Source organism: Oncorhynchus mykiss, chromosome 5 (assembly GCF_057628025.1).
Source record: "Oncorhynchus mykiss isolate SJ-2025 chromosome 5, ASM5762802v1, whole genome shotgun sequence".
In the NCBI taxonomy this organism is placed as follows: Eukaryota; Metazoa; Chordata; class Actinopteri; order Salmoniformes; family Salmonidae; genus Oncorhynchus; species Oncorhynchus mykiss.
In genome coordinates, this window is record NC_143026.1 from 8,377,907 (window position 1) to 8,395,983 (window position 18,077).

General features: G+C 45.6%; 1 protein-coding gene across 2 annotated transcripts in view; it reads right to left on the reverse strand.

Moving 5' to 3' along the window:
• Positions 1-18,077, reverse strand: part of fbn2 (fibrillin 2) — a 349,375-nt gene that overhangs the window by 227,660 nt on the left and 103,638 nt on the right. For both annotated transcript variants that reach the window (XM_036976697.2, XM_090233643.1), the window contains 4 exons: positions 14,660-14,785; positions 4,355-4,474; positions 3,457-3,594; positions 1,207-1,257 (listed from right to left, as the gene is read on the reverse strand). In XM_036976697.2, the coding sequence (XP_036832592.2) occupies positions 1,207-1,257; positions 3,457-3,594; positions 4,355-4,474; positions 14,660-14,785 (435 nt within the window). The remainder of the gene's footprint in view (positions 1-1,206; positions 1,258-3,456; positions 3,595-4,354; positions 4,475-14,659; positions 14,786-18,077) is intronic.

The window sequence follows — 18,077 nt, forward strand, 5'->3', positions numbered from 1 at the left end:
AACCTTTATTTATCTAGGCAAGTCAGTTAAGAACAAACCCGGACGACGCTGAGCCAATTGTGCGCCGCCCTATGGGACTCCCAATCACGGCCGGATGTGATACAGCCTGGATTCGAACCAGGGACTGTAGTGATGCCTCCTGCACGGAGATGCAGTGCCTTAGACCGCTGCATGGGAAGGTTATGCTGCTTTGAAATGTTATCCAAGAGACAAGTAGGAGTAAATGCCCTTTGAAAGATTGTAATGAGAATTTCACACTTCCTAGAGAGCTCTTCTTCTTTTACGCCCATTCAGCATAGTTCACACTCTCTTAAGCCTTAGCTTAAGTAGTCACTCTAATTAAACAGAGCTAAAATCAGGGCAGCAATGTTTTTGAGAGCTGTAGCGACCCTTTTGCAGTCGTCCAAAGCTATATTTTTCCGGAAATCCCAGGTAGCAAGGATTATCTATGTACTGACTGGGGAATCCCCAGGCTATGACATGACAGACCAATCAGGACTCATCGGCATGTCCAGCCCCCCCATTATCTCAGCCAATCATGACTAGCCAGGAATGATGCTTTCCTTCTCCCTGTGTAGCTCAGTGGTTTCTCATTGGCTTAAACTTGTAATTTAACATGTTTCTTCATATTATCGGATTCCAGAGAAGTTTATAAGTAAGGCAAATTAAAGTTCACACGTTCAACAAGGCAGTCCTACTGTGAAGATCCTGTAAATGGTAAAAAATTCCACATATACATCCAGAATGAAGACATTTATTTTTGCTCTGTGGAGTTCCAACAACCCCAATCCCACAGCTATGGAGAGGTCTACTTATCGATGGGTCAGGGTCAATGAAGAGAAGAAATTAGGGTTATTTTAAGTGACATGCTAAATTATCTTAAGACCTTATCTCCTTTTGACCTTAAGACCTTATCTCCTATGACCTTAAGACCCTATCTCCTATAACCTTAAGACCTTATCTCCTATGACCTTAAGACCTTATATCCTATGACCTTTTACAGACACAGTACAGTATATTTTACATTAGTTATCTTTAGTTTGTTTTTAGTCCCAGCCTTCAGCTACCCTAAACCTCTCCCATCTATCTCTGAAGACCGTGGGGAACCTTGAAACTTATTCCACCCGTTGTCATTGGCAGAGACACCTAGCAAAGGTTATGGGTTTTGTAGACTGAAAAACAGCTGATGCTTGAAGTCGGACTTACCTTCACATTTGACTCCTCGCGGCCTGGCGTAGCCCCTTGAACAGATGGAATCTGCAAAAGGTCGGAATGTCGTTGTGGATGGGAATGTTGTGAATCATGGATTTTGTTGCCAAAGGTGACACTTTATGGGGACTCTGAGAGAACATATTTCACAGCGGAAGCTAGCAAACACAGTCTTGCATCTCAAATGTCACCCTATTCCCTGTGTAGTGCACTACTTTTGACCAGGGCCCGCATAGGGCTCTGGTCAAAAGTAGTGCACTTCATAGGGAATAGGGTGCCATAGTACGCAACCATATTAAAGGACTACTGGAACCCTGCTCTGTTCCAGACAGAGCCTCACAGTGTAACACATGCAAGTGATTATAAAGTGCAGGTCAGGGCTAGGGAGAGGAACATTACATATTTGGCTTTTATATCTTATCCGCACTGACAGAATTATGAAGCTGAGTTAAGCACTGAGATTTACAAAGCTCTAAATTAGCTGTAAATGGCCCAAACGGCCCAAATCAAGGCATGTGTGTGGTATAGCACAAGCAAAACATCATCATTGGGTAGGGTTTGTCTTACACTGATGAAAGACCACACGATTTTAAATAAAACCTTTTGTGGCTTGGATTTTCATTATACTAACTGCTGGCAAATGCATTATGGGTATATGGGTAGATTGTGTGGCCAGAAAACAAAAAAAAAGGAAAACATAACTTGGTTGTGTCGCAAATGGCAACCTATTTCCTATATAGTACACTACTTTGTCCAGGGCCCATAAGGTGTCATTTGGGACACAAGCTTAAACTGAAAGGTTGTTTCAGTGAGGGGAAATGACACGAGCAGAGAGTTGTGCCGGAGCATTCACTGCACTGGGCATTGTGTCAGACCACATGAAAAAAAAAAAATGGCAGGTTTTTGTAGTTCTATTTATTACTACAGTAATGGGGAAACCATTCTGTTAAAGATGTAAAAAGAAAAAAGGACTACTAATCCCAGTTTACTTTAGACACAGAGTCAGGTCCAAGGCCATGTCACCCAAAACAACATATTCAAATATTCAGCCCTTGGTTCCTGTGGCCATCATGTGTTACAGTTCAGTAGTATACCTACTTATAGTACGAACTACAGATACAGAAATCCCCAACACAAAGCAGGTCATTTGCTATTTTCCTATTATCTGGCCGTAAAGACTATCAGTGTTTATTCATTAATGATGCAAATACCAGACCAAATGATCATGATCAAGTTACTGTTAAAGCAATGTGGTTCTGGTACCAGTTCTGACGGACCGACAATTTAGCTTCTAAATCGATCTGTGGACACTGTTATTGAAATGCCTTGCATTGAGCGGCAGCTCTGGTTCTCACGGACACAGGAGAGTGACGTGGGATGTGAAATCTGACTCTACTTGAAGCTTGGATGTTCCTCCTACCATTTAATTCGCTCTTCCAACTCCTGGCTGACTAGGGAACCCTGAACACTACTTACAAAGCACATGCCAGGAATCCTGACATCGTAGCTCAGCAGGAGAGAATGGTTTCATCACTCTAGTACATTCAGAGATCGATTTATAGCGAAATTTAGCAAAGTCATGTAAAATAATTAATATATTTGAAACAAACAAAAAAACACTTTCTGATTGTCATAGACAAGATTAATATGAGATGAAAGCCGATTTGGTAAAAAAACACGTTCAGGAAGCCAAGCTAGAGCTCTATGATGTTCACAGCGGTTGGGGCCAGATGTTTTGATCAAGAGAGACAGTACCATTAGAATATATTTTCTCTAACACTAAACATACAAATATGAATAAAAATATATATATAAGGATAATACAGCATATACAATATTTAATATTTGTACTGTGTCCTCAAAAGTGACTACACCTCAGCAATTTTATAACCATTTTTTTACCAGAAAGGTGAGATTTTAACCTTTCTTGGAGTATGCAGCATTGCTAAATCAAATCAAACATGTTATTGTTTATGGCCCCCTCATGATAAATAAATTACTTTTGGGGATTAAGTAGACTACATTTTAGATGACATTAAGTTACATTTAATCTGTAAAAAAAAAATATATAATAATTACTGCATCCATATTAGGAAGTTGGCATTGGTCAAACCAAACTCCATCAGACAACTGACAACTTCCTAACATGGATGCCATACTGCATACAAAAGAGAATACCCATGACCAGAGCTGAGCAACCCCCTGATCATTGTCTATGGGGTAGCTGGAGGTATGTGTGTGACTTACCTTTCTCACACTGCTCACAGGGACTGCCCCAGGCAGCGCCCAGGGTGGCACAGCACTCTGACTTGAGGGTGCCGCCGTTGATGTTGACCTCGCAGCGGCCATCTTGGATATTCAGCCAACAGGTCCCCTTCAGGCTGTCTATGATTAAAATGACAGTTTTTAGGGTGGTGGTGGACTAGGGAACCAGATGAAAAAGGAGGAAGTGTTTCTTGTTTATAGTGTACACATTGACAGCTAAACGCTAAATTGCAGTGCACAGTTACATAACTTAGCCTAAATAAAAACAAAATTGAAGTACAGAGTACATGCAGTGTGTATATTTATACAGACATTTATAGGTGGCATGTAGGTTTAACTGCACTAACTAACATTGCATTCCAGCTGTAAATGGCCTTTTTCAAAACCATTCTCTACTCAATTTCTACATAGACAGGAATTATTCATTCCAATGACCTGAAAGAGGTTGATTTCTCTTCAATTTGAAAATACATTGATGGTCGTTTGATATATACAGAAAGACCATCTCATCTACTGTGTTGACAGTGGATGTGTTTAGACCAGAAGTCCCCATGAGAATAGTAAACAAACACGAATTTGACCAACTGGGGACATTTTGTTAGTCCCAACAGGGTCAAACGTTATTTCTAGGGGGTTTAGGGTTCAGGTCAGAATTAGTGTTAGGGTTAGAATTGAGTTTAGGGTTAAGAGCTATGTTTAGGAACTAGGTTTAGGGTTAGGAGCTAGGGTTAGGGTTAAGGGTTAAGGTTAGGGGTTAGGGAAAATAGGATTCTGAATGGAACTGAATTGTGTGTCCCCACAAAGTTAGTTATACAAGACTGTGTGTGTGTGTGTGTGTGTGTGTGTGTGTGTGTGTGTGTGTGTGTGCGTGTGTATTTACCAATGCAGATGAGTCCTGTGGTGTCCAGCTTGCTCCCAGGGGAGCACTCGCAGGCAAAGGAGCCGGCTGTGTTCCTACACTGTCCGTTAGAACAGGGGCGGTTTTCACACTCATTCACATCTACAAACAGAGGGGGAAGAGTTAGAGGGGAACACCTTTCATTTAATTTACAAGGAAGAAGAGTTAGAGGGAGACACATTTCACAACATTTACATTGGGGAAGAGTTAGAGAGGGACACATTTCACAACATTTACATTGGGGAAGAGTTAGAGAGGGACACATTTCACAACATCTACATGGTGGAATAGTTAGAGAAGGACACGTTTCACAACATCTACATGGGGGAAGAGTTAGAGAGGGACACATTTCACAACATTTACATGGTGGAAGAGTTAAGAGAAGGACACATTTTACAAAATGTACATGGGGGAAGAGTTAGAGGGGGACACCTTTTCACTACATTTACAAGAAGGGGGAAGAGTTAAAAGGTGACACCTTGAACAAAACTACCTCTCAAAACAGTGGGAATAGTTAGAATGTGACACCTTTAAGTACATTTACAAGCAGGTTCTGATTGTGGATGTGTCCCAATAATCTAGTTCTAGATAGCTTTCTTTCTCTTTTCACTCCGTCACCACTGATCTTAAAGGATTTGCTAGGCATGTATACCAGTTCTTGAAAGCCAGGAAGTTCTTGAATTCAATGATTTTGGCGAAAGATAGCTTTTTGTAACCTGATTACAACACTGATTACAACACGGGGAAGATATAAAAAGGGACACACTACGAAGAGGAAAAGCCAGCCCAAAATAACGACTCATTTTATTAAGTAGGGCTGGGAATTGCCAAGGACCTCCCGATACTTAGGTGCCGATACGATATGCAATAGATACTTTATTGGGTTTCGATGTTCCAAACATACTGCTCACCATATGTCTTTTTTGTGTTTACTACAAATATAGAAAGATTATCGAAAACAAGCTATGAAGGAAATGTAACTATACCCCCCCCCCCCCCCCATCACTACTTTTAAGGCAAGCCAACGGTAAAAAGAAAGAAAACGGGAGAAACAGTTAAACCAATGCGTAGTTGATTTGATTTGATTTATTGAGTCCTCAACTGGAAACCGTTATCCTCAATGAACACTCTCAATCTTCGATGCAGGAATTCACATAAAGGCCGGAAGAAGAGGGAGCTACCTGGAATGTGCAGAAAATGCCTCCCAGCCAGTAGTTAATCATGGTAATCACTTACATACAGTGTATTTTGTACAATTCATTTTTTTTCCACTTCCCATCCGCTTGGAGGAACAGTTAACACATGGATTATTGTATTGCCACAGTGCTGACAGAATTGAATGAACTTGAAACTGCACAGCAGCAAGATTGAGCGGAGTCGAGTGGAATTCCTTCTGCTGTATACAGCAGCAGTCCTGGGTTTTTATTTAATTTATTTAACCTTTATTTAACCAGGAAGGGCTCATTGGGGCAGCAGGGTAGCCTAGTGGTTAGAGTGTAGAGGCGGCAGGGTAGCCTAGTGGTTAGAGTGTAGAGGCGGCAGGTAGCCTAGTGGTTAGAGTGTAGAGGCGGCAGGTAGCCTAGTGGTTAGAGTGTAGAGGCGGCAGGTAGCCTAGTGGTTAGAGTGTTGGACTAGTAACTGAAAGGTTGCAAGTTCCAACCCCTGAGCTGACAAGGTACAAATCTGTTGTTCTGCCCCTGAACAGGCAGTTAACCCACTGTTCCTAGGCCGTCATTGAAAATAAGAATTTGTTCTTAACTGCCTTGCCTAGTTAAATAACAAAATTGAGATTAAAATCTATTTTTTCAAGAGCGCCCTGGCCAAGATAGGCAGCACCAAAGTCATTACAAAAAAATTACAGACAGACAACATGAAAAACTACAAGTAATCTAGTAAAAACTATTGAATTCACAAGAGTATAAAACAGCAAATTAAAAAAAAAGTTCAAACAGTATTTAGTATTTATTATAATAGTATTTGTCAAGCTTGTCTGGCGCAATGGAGCCAATGGAATTGTCCCAAAAAGTGCAAGCCCCGCCCATCTGGCACTCAAGGTTCTGGTCTAGCGAACACTCAAAGCTGAAAGATTTAAAATACTACTTAAACCCAAGTCTGATTGAGTGAGCGCTTGCTTCATCTAATTTAGTGTACATGTGGCTTCCAAATGTGTCAATTTATAGCTTGGCTTGATGACAACAGAGCTTGCAAATACCCACTGTTGCCTAACACACAAAAGTTTGGGCCACTTAAGTCATTGCTACCAGGAAAAGCGAATAAACTACGGCAACAACATGTTGTTGTGATTTTGACATATGTTTTACAGAAAGGGAGGAGAGGGCAAAGGGAGGAGAGGGCAAAGGGAGGAGAGGGCAAAGGGAGGAGAGGTATGAATCATCATTTTGGTTGGGTGATAGTGTAGTGACAGTGTCGTGGCTGTGTCGTGACGGTATAGCGTTGTAAGTCACGCTTGGCTATGTCTCCGGGACACTTACAGAGGAGTGAAAGTGAGAGTGAGATGTTTCCAACTCTAAGGCTGCATCCTACATAGAACCCTACTTGTTATAATAGTGCACTACTACGGAATAGGGAGTAGGGTGCCATTTGAAAGGTAGTTCAACTGTAACTAACACATGGAAGTGTGTCGTTCACGTTAATTCTGTTTCGGGAATGGATCGCATGGAATGTGAATTTCGGAGCTGATCGTATTTATTGCTACTGAAGAGTCCATGTCAGAGTCATGTGAGGATGTAAACAGGACGGGAATAGAACTGTGCACAAGCCTTAAAGCTTCACTTTATACTGCGACTGGCCTATGCTCCCCTCCTAAAGAGTTCACAAGGAACAGATGTCATTGTAAAAGTGTGTGTGTGCATGTGTGTGTGTGTGTAAGATGATTGCACTAACGGTAAGTCGCTCTGGATAAGAGTGTCTGCTAAAATGACTACAATGTTAATTTAAAAGAATGTGTGTTTTTCGTGCATGAGTGTATGTGTCCACACACAGTCCCCAGCCATCCAAACATCCTATTGGTGTGTGTTACTTTCTGCTGTGTTGACCGTCAAGGGGGATAACGTCAACGGTCTGAAGGATCCCAGTCCTCACAGTCTCTCAATTCCCAAACCAGGAGGCCCAGACTCTTAATTTACTACCCTATAAACCAGTAGGTTTAAATAGACCACAGAGCGATGGAGTGCGTTCCAAATAGCACCCTATTCCCTTACATAAGTGCATTACTTTTGACCAGAAGTCAGATTCACTCCAAATTTGGTTTTTGGACTGAAAAAATAATGTTGACGCTTTCAAAGATGGTCACACTATACCAGTAGATTAGTGGAGGCTGCTGAGAAGAGGACGGCTCAAAGTAATGGCTGGAACGGAGCAGATGGAATGGCATCAAACACATGGAAACCATGTGCATTTGATCCATGTAGGGACCGACGCCGGAGATGAGACGCAGGTAAGTCAAACATTTAATCGGGAACAGACATAGAACAAGACAGGAACAGAGTCAGCACACGGGTAACCAAGGACATATGCCAATCAATTCAGAAGCAGGGAACACAGCGGGGAACCAGACAGATATAGGGAACGTAATGACAGAGGTGATTGAGTCCAGGTGAGTCCAATAATCGCTGATGCGAGTGACGGGGGGGAAGGCAGGTGTGCGTAATGACGATGGCAGGAGTGTGTTAGGCTGGGGAGCCTGGCACCCGAAGGGAAGAGCGGGAGCAGGCGTGACAGTCCCCCCCCCCTCTGGAGGCACCACCCGGCATCCCACCTGGGTGAGCCTGATGAACCAGCAGAGGCGTGAGAGCCTGGTGAGCCGGCTGAGGCATAGGAGCCTGACGATCCGGCTGAGGCTTGTCGATCCCGCTGAGGCGTGAGAGCCTGGTGAGCCGGCTGAGGCATAGTAGCCTGACGATCCGGCTGAGGCTTGTCGATCCCACTGAGGCGTGGGAGCCTGGTGAGCCGGCTGAGGCATAGGAGCCTGACGATCCGGCTGAGGCTTGTCGATCCGGCTGAGGCATGAGTGCCTGGTGAGCCGGCTGATGCATAGGAGCCTGACGATCCGGTTGAGGCTTGTCAATCCCGCTGAGGCATGGGAGCCCGATGATCCAGCAGAGGCGTAAAAACCTGACGATCCGGCTGAGGCCTGACGTGGGATGGGTGCCTTCCGAGCCAACCTGGGCAAGAAACCTCTCGAGCCAGCTAGGGCGTGACAGCCCGACGAACTGGCTTAGGCACCCCCAACCCGAAACGTCAGCACTCCCCGATGCTTCGTATGATGGCTTCTGCATTCTGTAGGGACTGACGCCGGAGATGAGAAGCAGGTATGGGGAGTCAAACATTTAATCGGGACATGTGACAATTAATGCAGAAGCAGGGAACAGAGCGGGGAACCAGACAGATATAGGGAAGGTAATGACAGAGGTGATTGAGTCGAGGTGAGGCCAATAATCGCTAAACCCTCAAGTGCCAGAGGGGAAGAGCGGAAGTAGGGTGACAATATCATTCCACACATCCCACCACAGCCACAAGCCCCGTTCTACCCAATTAAGGTGCATACGCCAAGGTGCATACACTAATATGCTACAATATGCTAAACATACTTCAAAAAAATCTACTTATCATGACCCATAGACCATTAACTTAGTTGGAGAAAAGATAAGTGATTGGTTTAATAAATAATCAAAAAATAAAAAGGTTTTACTTTCCATTTAAACCACTGTAAATCCACTCCACAGTGGCCTAAGACCACACTGACTTTGGTATTGATATCTAAAAAAACAAAACAAGGAAACTATTAACCTCTCATTCTTTGCATATGTAACGCTAATGCTCAAAACCATCTTCTCCTCATAAAACCATCAGATTCACTCCAGATTTTGTATTTAGACTAATGATTGCACATAAAGGAGGATACTTCCTTCATGATAGAGTGCTTGCCTTGTTATGCTGATCTTCGTGTCCTTTCTACCATCCTGTGAACCCCGTTCATTGCTGCTCACAGCTATATTTTGGGATATTTTTCATTGTTGTTCATGGGTAATAATCCCTTGTTCTAGAACTGACCCCACCTGAGAGACCCCAGAGGCCCCTGTGGTGATCCCTCTTTCACACTCAATTAGAGCCCATTAAGTCATTTCCCCTCTGCTGGCAGTGCACTCCATGGAGGGTTGTATTGGTTTTATTGGCAACGTAAGGTGTGCCTCCCAAATGGCCCCCTATTCCTTATATGGGCCCTGGTCAAAAGTAGTGCACTATATAGGGAATAGGGTGACATTTGCGAGGCTGAGAAGGGCTTAGTCACAAACCATAGCCTTAGCCCCTTGGGGTTATTATGGACAGACCTGGGTTCAAATACTATTTGAAATCATTTCAAATAGTTTATCTGGGCTTGATTGCTTGCTATTGCTCGGTATCGCTCAGAACAATGTTCTTGGCCATAACCAGTCATGCTTCAAGACGGGTCACTCAACCGAGACTGCTCAACCTCTGTGTCACAGAGGCTCTCCACACTGCCAAAGCTGACTCTCTGTCCTCCTTTCTCATCCTCCTAGATCTATCCATTGCCTTTGACACCGTGAACCATCAGATCCTCCTCTTCACCCTCCAGGGGTGAGCGTCTAAGGATCTGCACACTCTTGGATTGCATCCTACCTGGCAGACCGCTCCTATCAGGTAACTTGGAGAGGATCTGTGTCTGCACCACGTGCTCTCACTACTGGTGTCCCCCAGGGCTCGGTTCTAGGTCCTCTTCCCCTTTCTCTATACACCAAGTCACTCGGCTCAGTCATATCATCACATGGTCTCTCCTATCATTGCTTTGCAGATAACTGCTTTTCTCCTTCCTCTCTTCTGACATCCATGTGGCGACACGCATCTCTGCGTGCCTGGCAGATCTCATAGTAGTCCGTTCTGCCAACTCTGGTCTCTTGGCTCTCCCGCAGTCAGCTCAGTCAAAGCTCTTCTCTGTCCTGGCACCAGTTTCCCCCTGAAGCTAGGACAGCAGAGTCCCTGCCCATCTTCTGAAAAACATCTGAAACCCTACCTCTTCAAAGAGTATCTTAACTAATCCCACAGTTCACCACTCACCCTTTCATGAACTTACACTCATACTTGACCCCCCCCCCCCCCCCCACTTACTATGACTGTGATATGTGGTTGTCCAACCTAGCTATCTTAAGATGAATGCACCAACTGTAAGTCACTCTGGATAAGAGCGTCTGCTAAATTACTCAAATGTCAAATGCAAATATAAAATGTTTTGAGCTTGCCTGGCGCAATGGAACCACTAGAATAATCGCAAAAGTGCAAACGCCTGGCCTCCCGAGTGGCGCAGTGGTCTGTGCCACTAGAGATCCTGGTTCGAGTCCAGGCTCTGTCACAGCCGGCCGCGACCGGGAGACCCATGGGGCGGCGCATAATTGGCCCAGCGTCGCCCGGGTTAGGGGAGGGTTTGGCCGGCAGGGATGTTCTTGTCCCATCGCGCACTAGCAACTCCTGTGGCGGGCCGGGCACAGTGCACGCTGACACGGTTGCCAGGTGTACGGTGTTTCCTCTGACACATTGGTGCGGCTGGCTTCAGGGTTAAGTGGGCATTGTGTCAAGAAGCAGTGCGGCTTGGTTGGGTTGTGTTTTGGAGGACGCATGGCTCTCAATCTTCGCCTCTCCCGAGTCTGTACTGGAGTTGCAGCGATGGGACAAGACTGCAACTACCAATTGGATACCACGAAATTGGGGAGAAAAAGTATAACACATTTTTTCCCCCTAAAAACGGGCAGGTGGTGGTTTAGGAGCATGGTAACAGAGGACAGGGGCTGGAAGGTGGTTTAGGAGCATGGTTACAAGGGGAAAGGGGGTGAAGGTGGTTTAGGAGCATGGTTACAGGGGGAAAGGGGGTGAAGGTGGTTTAGGAGCATGGTTACAGGGGGAAAGGGGGTGAAGGTGGTTTAGGAGCATGGTTACAGGGGGGGCAGGGGTTGGAAGGTGGTTCAGGAGCATGGTTACAGGGGTTGGAAGGTGGTTCAGGAGCATGGTTACAGGGGGGGCAGGGGTTGGAAGGTGGTTCAGGAGCATGGTTACAGGGGGAAAGGGGGTGAAGGTGGTTTAGGAGCATGGTTACAGGGGGAAAGGGGGTGAAGGTGGTTTAGGAGCATGGTTACAGGGGGAAAGGGGGTGAAGGTGGTTCAGGAGCATGGTTACAGGGGGGAAATGGGTTGAAGGTGGTTTAGGAGCATGGTTACAGGGGGGGCAGGGGTTGGAAGGTGGTTCAGGAGCATGGTTACAGGGGGGGCAGGGGTTGGAAGGTGGTTTAGGAGCATGGTTACAGGGGGGACAGGGGTTGGAAGGTCGTTTAGGAGCATGGTTACAGGGGGAAAGGGGGTGAAGGTGGCTTAGGAGCATGGTTACAGGGGGGGGCAGGGGTTGGAAGGTGGTTTAGGAGCATGGTTACAGGGGGAAAGGGGGTGAAGGTGGTTTAGGAGCATGGTTACAGGGGGAAAGGGGGTGAAGGTGGTTTAGGAGCATGGTTACAGGGGGGGCAGGGGTTGGAAGGTGGTTCAGGAGCATGGTTACAGGGGGGGCAGGGGTTGGAAGGTGGTTTAGGAGCATGGTTACAGGGGGGGCAGGGGTTGGAAGGTGGCTTAGTAGCATGGTTACAGGGGAGGCAAGGGTTGGAAGGTGGTTTAGGAGCATGGTTACAGGGGGACAGCAGTTGGAAGGTGGCTAAGGAGCATGGTTACAGGGGGACAAGGGTGAAGGTGGTTTAGGAGCATGGTTACAGGGGGGACAGGGGTGAAGGTGGTTTAGGAGCATGGTTACAGGGGAGGCAAGGGTTGGAAGGTGGTTCAGGAGCATGGTTACAGGGGGGGCAGGGGTGAAGGTGGTTCAGGAGCATGGTTACAGGGGGGACAGGGGTGAAGGTGGTTTAGGAGCATGGTTACAGGGGGGGGCAGGGGTTGGAAGGTGGTTTAGGAGCATGGTTACAGGGGGGGCAGGGGTTGGAAGGTGGCTTAGGAGCAGCATGGTTACAGGGGAGGCAAGGGTTGGAAGGTGGTTTAGGAGCATGGTTACAGGGGGACAGCAGTTGGAAGGTGGCTAAGGAGCATGGTTACAGGGGGACAAGGGTAATTTTAAACCAGGGATGTAGTCCTTCATTTCGAACCAGGGACGTAGTCCTTCATTTTAAACCAGGGATGTAGTCATTTGGCACAACAAAGAATAAAAGGCCCTTAAACCAATGAGAGGGGACGTTTATTCTCCCCCGCCTGAAATGGGAGGTACTATCTGAGGAGGAAACACTATCCAGTAGAAACTTTCATTTTCTGTTGCAAAACATGACCCAGGTGTTACCATTTCTGTATATCATAAGATGGATGAAAATGTATAGACCGAGTAAAATTCCCGTGAAAATAAAAGGACATACTCCACATCAGTGTCTACGCACAATCAAAACCGCCCGATTTCTTCCATATGTCCCAGGCATAGTTCAGGTATGGGGGAAGGGCGGTCATATCTGCACGCGTGTACATATGGCGGAATAACTCACAGAATATATCTGAGGGATATAAGACTTTAAAAAGACATCTGGTTCAGATATGAACTCAGAATGATTGAAATGCCTATCCTGTACTGGAGGGGCCTTTGTCTGTTTCACCCATGTAAAAAAAGAAAAGGAAGAAACAGTCACTGCTATTGTCCTGACTTCATCCTGACTTCTGACTTCATCTATCGGCTTTTATAACTTTAAAAAGGAAACATGTAAAAACTCCAGTATAGCAAACACACATTTAACATACAAGATGGGGGAAATAATAACCAAGGGTCAATTCAATCAGATCAACTTTAGCAGACATCCTCATAGCTACTATTGTTACTCAGGTTTCTCTGGTTACTATGGTTACTCAGGTTTCTCTGGTTACTATGGTTGCTCTGGCTACTCAGGTTGCTCTGGCTACTCAGGTTCTCTGGCTACTATGGTTGCTCTGGCTACTCAGGATGCTCTGGCTACTATGGTTGCTCTGGCTACTATGGCTACTCAGGTTGCTCTGGTTACTATGGTTGCTCTGGCTACTATGGCTACTCAGGTTCTCTGGCTACTATGGTTGCTCTGGTTACTATGACTACTCAGGTTTCTCTGGCTACTCAGGTTGCTCTGGTGACTCAGGTCTCTGGCTACTGAGGTTTTCTCTGGCTACTCAGGTTTCTCTGGCTACTCAGGTTTTTCTGGCTACTCAGGTTCTCTGGCTACTATGGCTACTCAGGTTTCTCTGGCTACTATGGTTGCTCTGGCTATTCTGGTTGCTCTGGCTACTATGGCTACTCAGGTTTCTCAGGTTGCTCTGGTTACTATGGTTGCTCTGGTTACTATGGCTACTCAGGTTTCTCTGGCTACTCAGGTTTCTCAGGTTTCTCTGGCTACTCAGGTTTCTCTGGCTACTCAGGTTTCTCTGGCTACTATGGTTGCTCTGGCTACTCAGGTTGCTCTGGCTACTATGGCTACTCAGGTTCTCTGGCTACTCAGGTTGCTCTGGCTACTATGGTTGCTCTGGCTACTCAGGATTCTCAGGATTCTCTGGCTACTCAGGTTTCTCTGGCTACTCAGGTTTCTCTGGTTACTATGGTTTCTCTGGCTACTATGGTTTCTCTGGCTACTCAGGTTTCTCTGGCTACTCAGGTTTCTCTGGTTACTATGGTTTCTCTGGCTACTATGGTTTCTCTGGCTACTCAGGTTTCTCTGGCTACTCAGGTTTCTCTGGCTACTCAGGCTACTCAGGTTGCTCTGGCTACTATGGCTACTCAGGTTTCTCTGGCTACTCATGTTTCTCTGGCTACTCAGGTTGCTCAGGCTACTCAGGTTTCTCTGGCTACTATGGCTACTCAGGTTTCTCTGGCTACTCAGGTTTCTCTGGCTACTCAGGTTGCTCTGGCTACTCAGGTTGCTCTGGCTACTCAGGTTTCTCTGGCTACTCAGGTTGCTCTGGCTACTCAGGTTGCTCTGGCTACTCTGGCTTGCCAGGCATTTCTGATTTCCTCCGACCTCCCATTACACCCCTTGTGTGTTTTTCCTACCAGGTGTCCACTTAAAATTGAAGTTCTGCTCCCTCTCTCTCTCACCACCATTTATCTTTCTTGTTCTCTCTCTCTCTCTCTTTCTCTTTCAAATGCTTTTTTGGCATGATATTCACATGAATATTGCCAAAGCAGAAATACATAACAACAACAATGAAAATAGTCATCACCTCTCTCTCTCTCTCTCTCTCTCTCTCTCTCTCTCTCTCTTACCTTCGCATGTCTCAGAGTCCGGCCTGAAGAGGTAGCCCTTGGGGCAGGTGCAGCTGTAGCTGCCTGGAATGTTCCGACACAGTCCGTTGTCGCAGAGGAGCCGGTTCACCATGCACTCGTCAATGTCTGGAAGACAACAGGCAAACAGAGAGGACGCCTCACAGTCAACTCAGGACCATTTGTCCATTTGTCAGTGTCTGAGACCATTGGTCAGTGTCTATGAGACCATTGGTCGGTGTCTATGAGACCATTGGTCAGTGTCTGAGACTATTGGTCGGTGTCTGAGACCACTGGTCAGTGTCTGTGAGACCATTGGTCGGTGTCTATGAGACCATTGGTCAGTGTCTGAGACCATTGAGACCACTGGTCAGTGTCTAGGAAATTAATGGAATAGAATAGAAGCCTACACTTTCCAGGACTTTCCAGGACTTGAAAATCCTACTCTAGAGACTACGGCCATGACTGACAGTCCACCATCCTCAACTCAATATACAAACTCTAAACGACAACCATAGACACCAGTATTTCCTCTGGTGTCAGGTCGTGAAGATAACCCGATTGAATTTGTTCCCCCTCGGTAGTCTTCACCAGCCCCTATTTGGCTGTACATTTTCCGTTCCCAAAGGGCCCGTTGACTGCCAGGGGTCCCAGTCAACCCCAGAGTCAGACAGAAAGGGAAGTTGAAGAGCTTATAAAGCTGACTATAATTGCCCTTTGGAAATAATATCCTGTCGAACTCTTTCACCATGCCTATGGTGGGAGGAACAAAGGGGTTACCGGCTACCGAGCTGAAACGACTACCAGGAATCACAGGGGAGCCGCGTTCCAAACGGAACCCTATCCCTTATATAGTAGAGCACTACTTTTGACCAGGGCCCAGGAATAGAGTCCCATTTGGGACGCACACGCCCAGGGAAACGCTCCCAGAATTCATGCGTCCCCATTAGGATTTTTGACAAAAATGGTGGTGATATGTCATTTTGTCTTTGCGGCCAAGAGGAGATGGAATATATACTGTATAATTATTAGGGGGGAACCTGCGATTCAACGTCTTACCTTGCCAAATGAAAGGTAAAATGGTTATGTTGAATACTGGTATGTTTATTGCAGCGTTTCTATCAGGCAAGTTTCTATCAGGCACTTTTTCAGTGCTGTTAAAAGTTACAATGTGAATAAGTCACACGTGCTACCTACACTGCATGATTATTTCTGCTTCCATTGGGAGAATTTCATTTTTAAGAACTTGTGTGCTTTCAAGTGCAATTTTAGAAAACCAAATTGCTTTCGTTTGTGTATTTCTTTTAGTGTACTCCCCCGTTTGGGAGGGTCCCAACTCCAGAGTTTACAGTGGCTGTGAGTTTATAGTGACTGTGACTTTACAGTGGCTGTGAGTTTATAGTGACTGTGACTTTACAGTGGCTGTGAGTTTGCAGTGACTGAGTTTACAGTGACTGAGTTTACAGTGGCTATGAGTTTACAGTGACTGAGTTTACAGTGGCTATGAGTTTACAGTGGCTGTGAGTGTACAGTGACTGAGTTTACAGTGGCTGTGAGTTTACAGTGACTGAGTTTGCAGTGACTGAGTTTACAGTGACTGAGTTTACAATGACTGAGTTTACAGTGGCTGTGAGTTTACAGTGGCTGTGAGTTTACAGTGACTGAGTTTACAGTGACTGAGTTTACAATGACTGAGTTTACAGTGGCTGTGAGTTTACAGTGACTGAGTTTACAGTGACTGAGTTTACAGTGACTGAGTTTACAATGGCTGAGTTTACAGTGGCTGTGAGTTTACAGTGACTGAGTTTACAGTGACTGAGTTTACAGTGGCTGAGTTTACAGTGGCTGTGAGTTAACAGTGACTGAGTTTACAGTGACTGAGTTTACAGTGGCTGAGTTTACAGTGGCTGTGAGTTTACAGTGACTGAGTTTACAGTGACTGAGTTTACAGTGGCTGAAAAGCCCGTTCCAAAACCCAAATCTGGTCCTTTCTGCCTTCTTCCCTCTCTCCTTTCCTCTTTCCCTGTCTCCCTACCTCCGTCCATTGGTCTTTACAGGTCTTTTGGCCGTGTTCTCTCTTCATGTCTGTCTTTCCCCTGGCAGCTACACACCATGATGTCATTTCAATAGAGAAAGGCGATTTGTCTCAAGAGCTGAAATGTAGCGCAACTGAATTGGGGGGAACGAACAGAGGATATTCTGTACGATTAATAGTGGGGATTCTGGTTCCACCATGTTAAGGCTGTGTCCCAAATGGCACCCTATTCCCTATGGGCCCTGGTCAAAAGTAGTGCACTGTGAAGGGAAGAGGGAGCCACTTAGTAAGCAGACTGAGTCGGTCTATAATTAACTCTATGTTTTGACTATAGTAGTATAGACAGTAGTCAAAGGGAAACCGGGATCACATTTTCCTAGGCGGCGTGGGAGTTGTAGCACCTGTGTTTCTATCATTACTGCCAGGAAAACGATCAAATGCGGTTTCGGTGTGTTTCTGTATGCTTCATTTGAATCCTTGGCGTACAATCAAGTTGCATCAGCATAGGACATGAGAATAAGTCTGTTTGAATGGGCTCTACTATTACTGTTAGTGGTGAGTGTGGTAACTAGGAAGACTAGCAAGTCATAGCGCTCCAACCACCGAAAGGCAATGTGAGAACTTTGCACGTATTGTCAGTAATGCTAAGAATAGTCAAGCATCCAAAAGGAACAGTAAATGTAATAGTATATTTTTCTGACTACTCACTTTGTGTTGGGTAACACTTCCTATGAATACCCTCTTCACAGGTCATTAAAGCACTCAATGTTTTGTGCAATCGTGTGACACAGCAAGATTTTATTCTGTATTTTAAGCATTATCCAGAAATGAGAATTAGACCAAAGATTAAAGCAATTGTCTGAGGATGGTGCTGGAGGATGGTGCTGGAGGATGGTGCTGGAGGATGGTGCTGGAGGATGGTGCTGGACCATCTACCATAAAAAGAGCGGACAGTTCACTGAAAAAGCTTTAAATAAAGGTTAAAATCTGGGTCATGTGACATGATTAAAAAAACACAGGGCCCTGCTACGCATAATGCATTTGATAATGCATGACATGGGTGCTAATAGCTTCCCATAAGGTTAGGCAAAAAATAGTTCAATGGGCCTGCCTACTCTGAAACGGATGGTTTGGTCAGTGAAACAAATCTCTAGACAGACTCCCAGGTTAGCTCTCCTCCTCTTCCTCATCACAAATCTCTAGACCGGCTCCCAGGTTAGCTCTCCTCCTCTTCCTCATCACAAATCTCTAGACAGGCTCCCAGGTTAGCTCTCCTCCTCTTCCTCATCACAAATCTCTAGACAGACTCCCAGGTTAGCTCTCCTCCTCTTCCTCATCACAAATCTCTAGACCGGCTCCCAGGTTAGCTCTCCTCCTCTTCCTCAT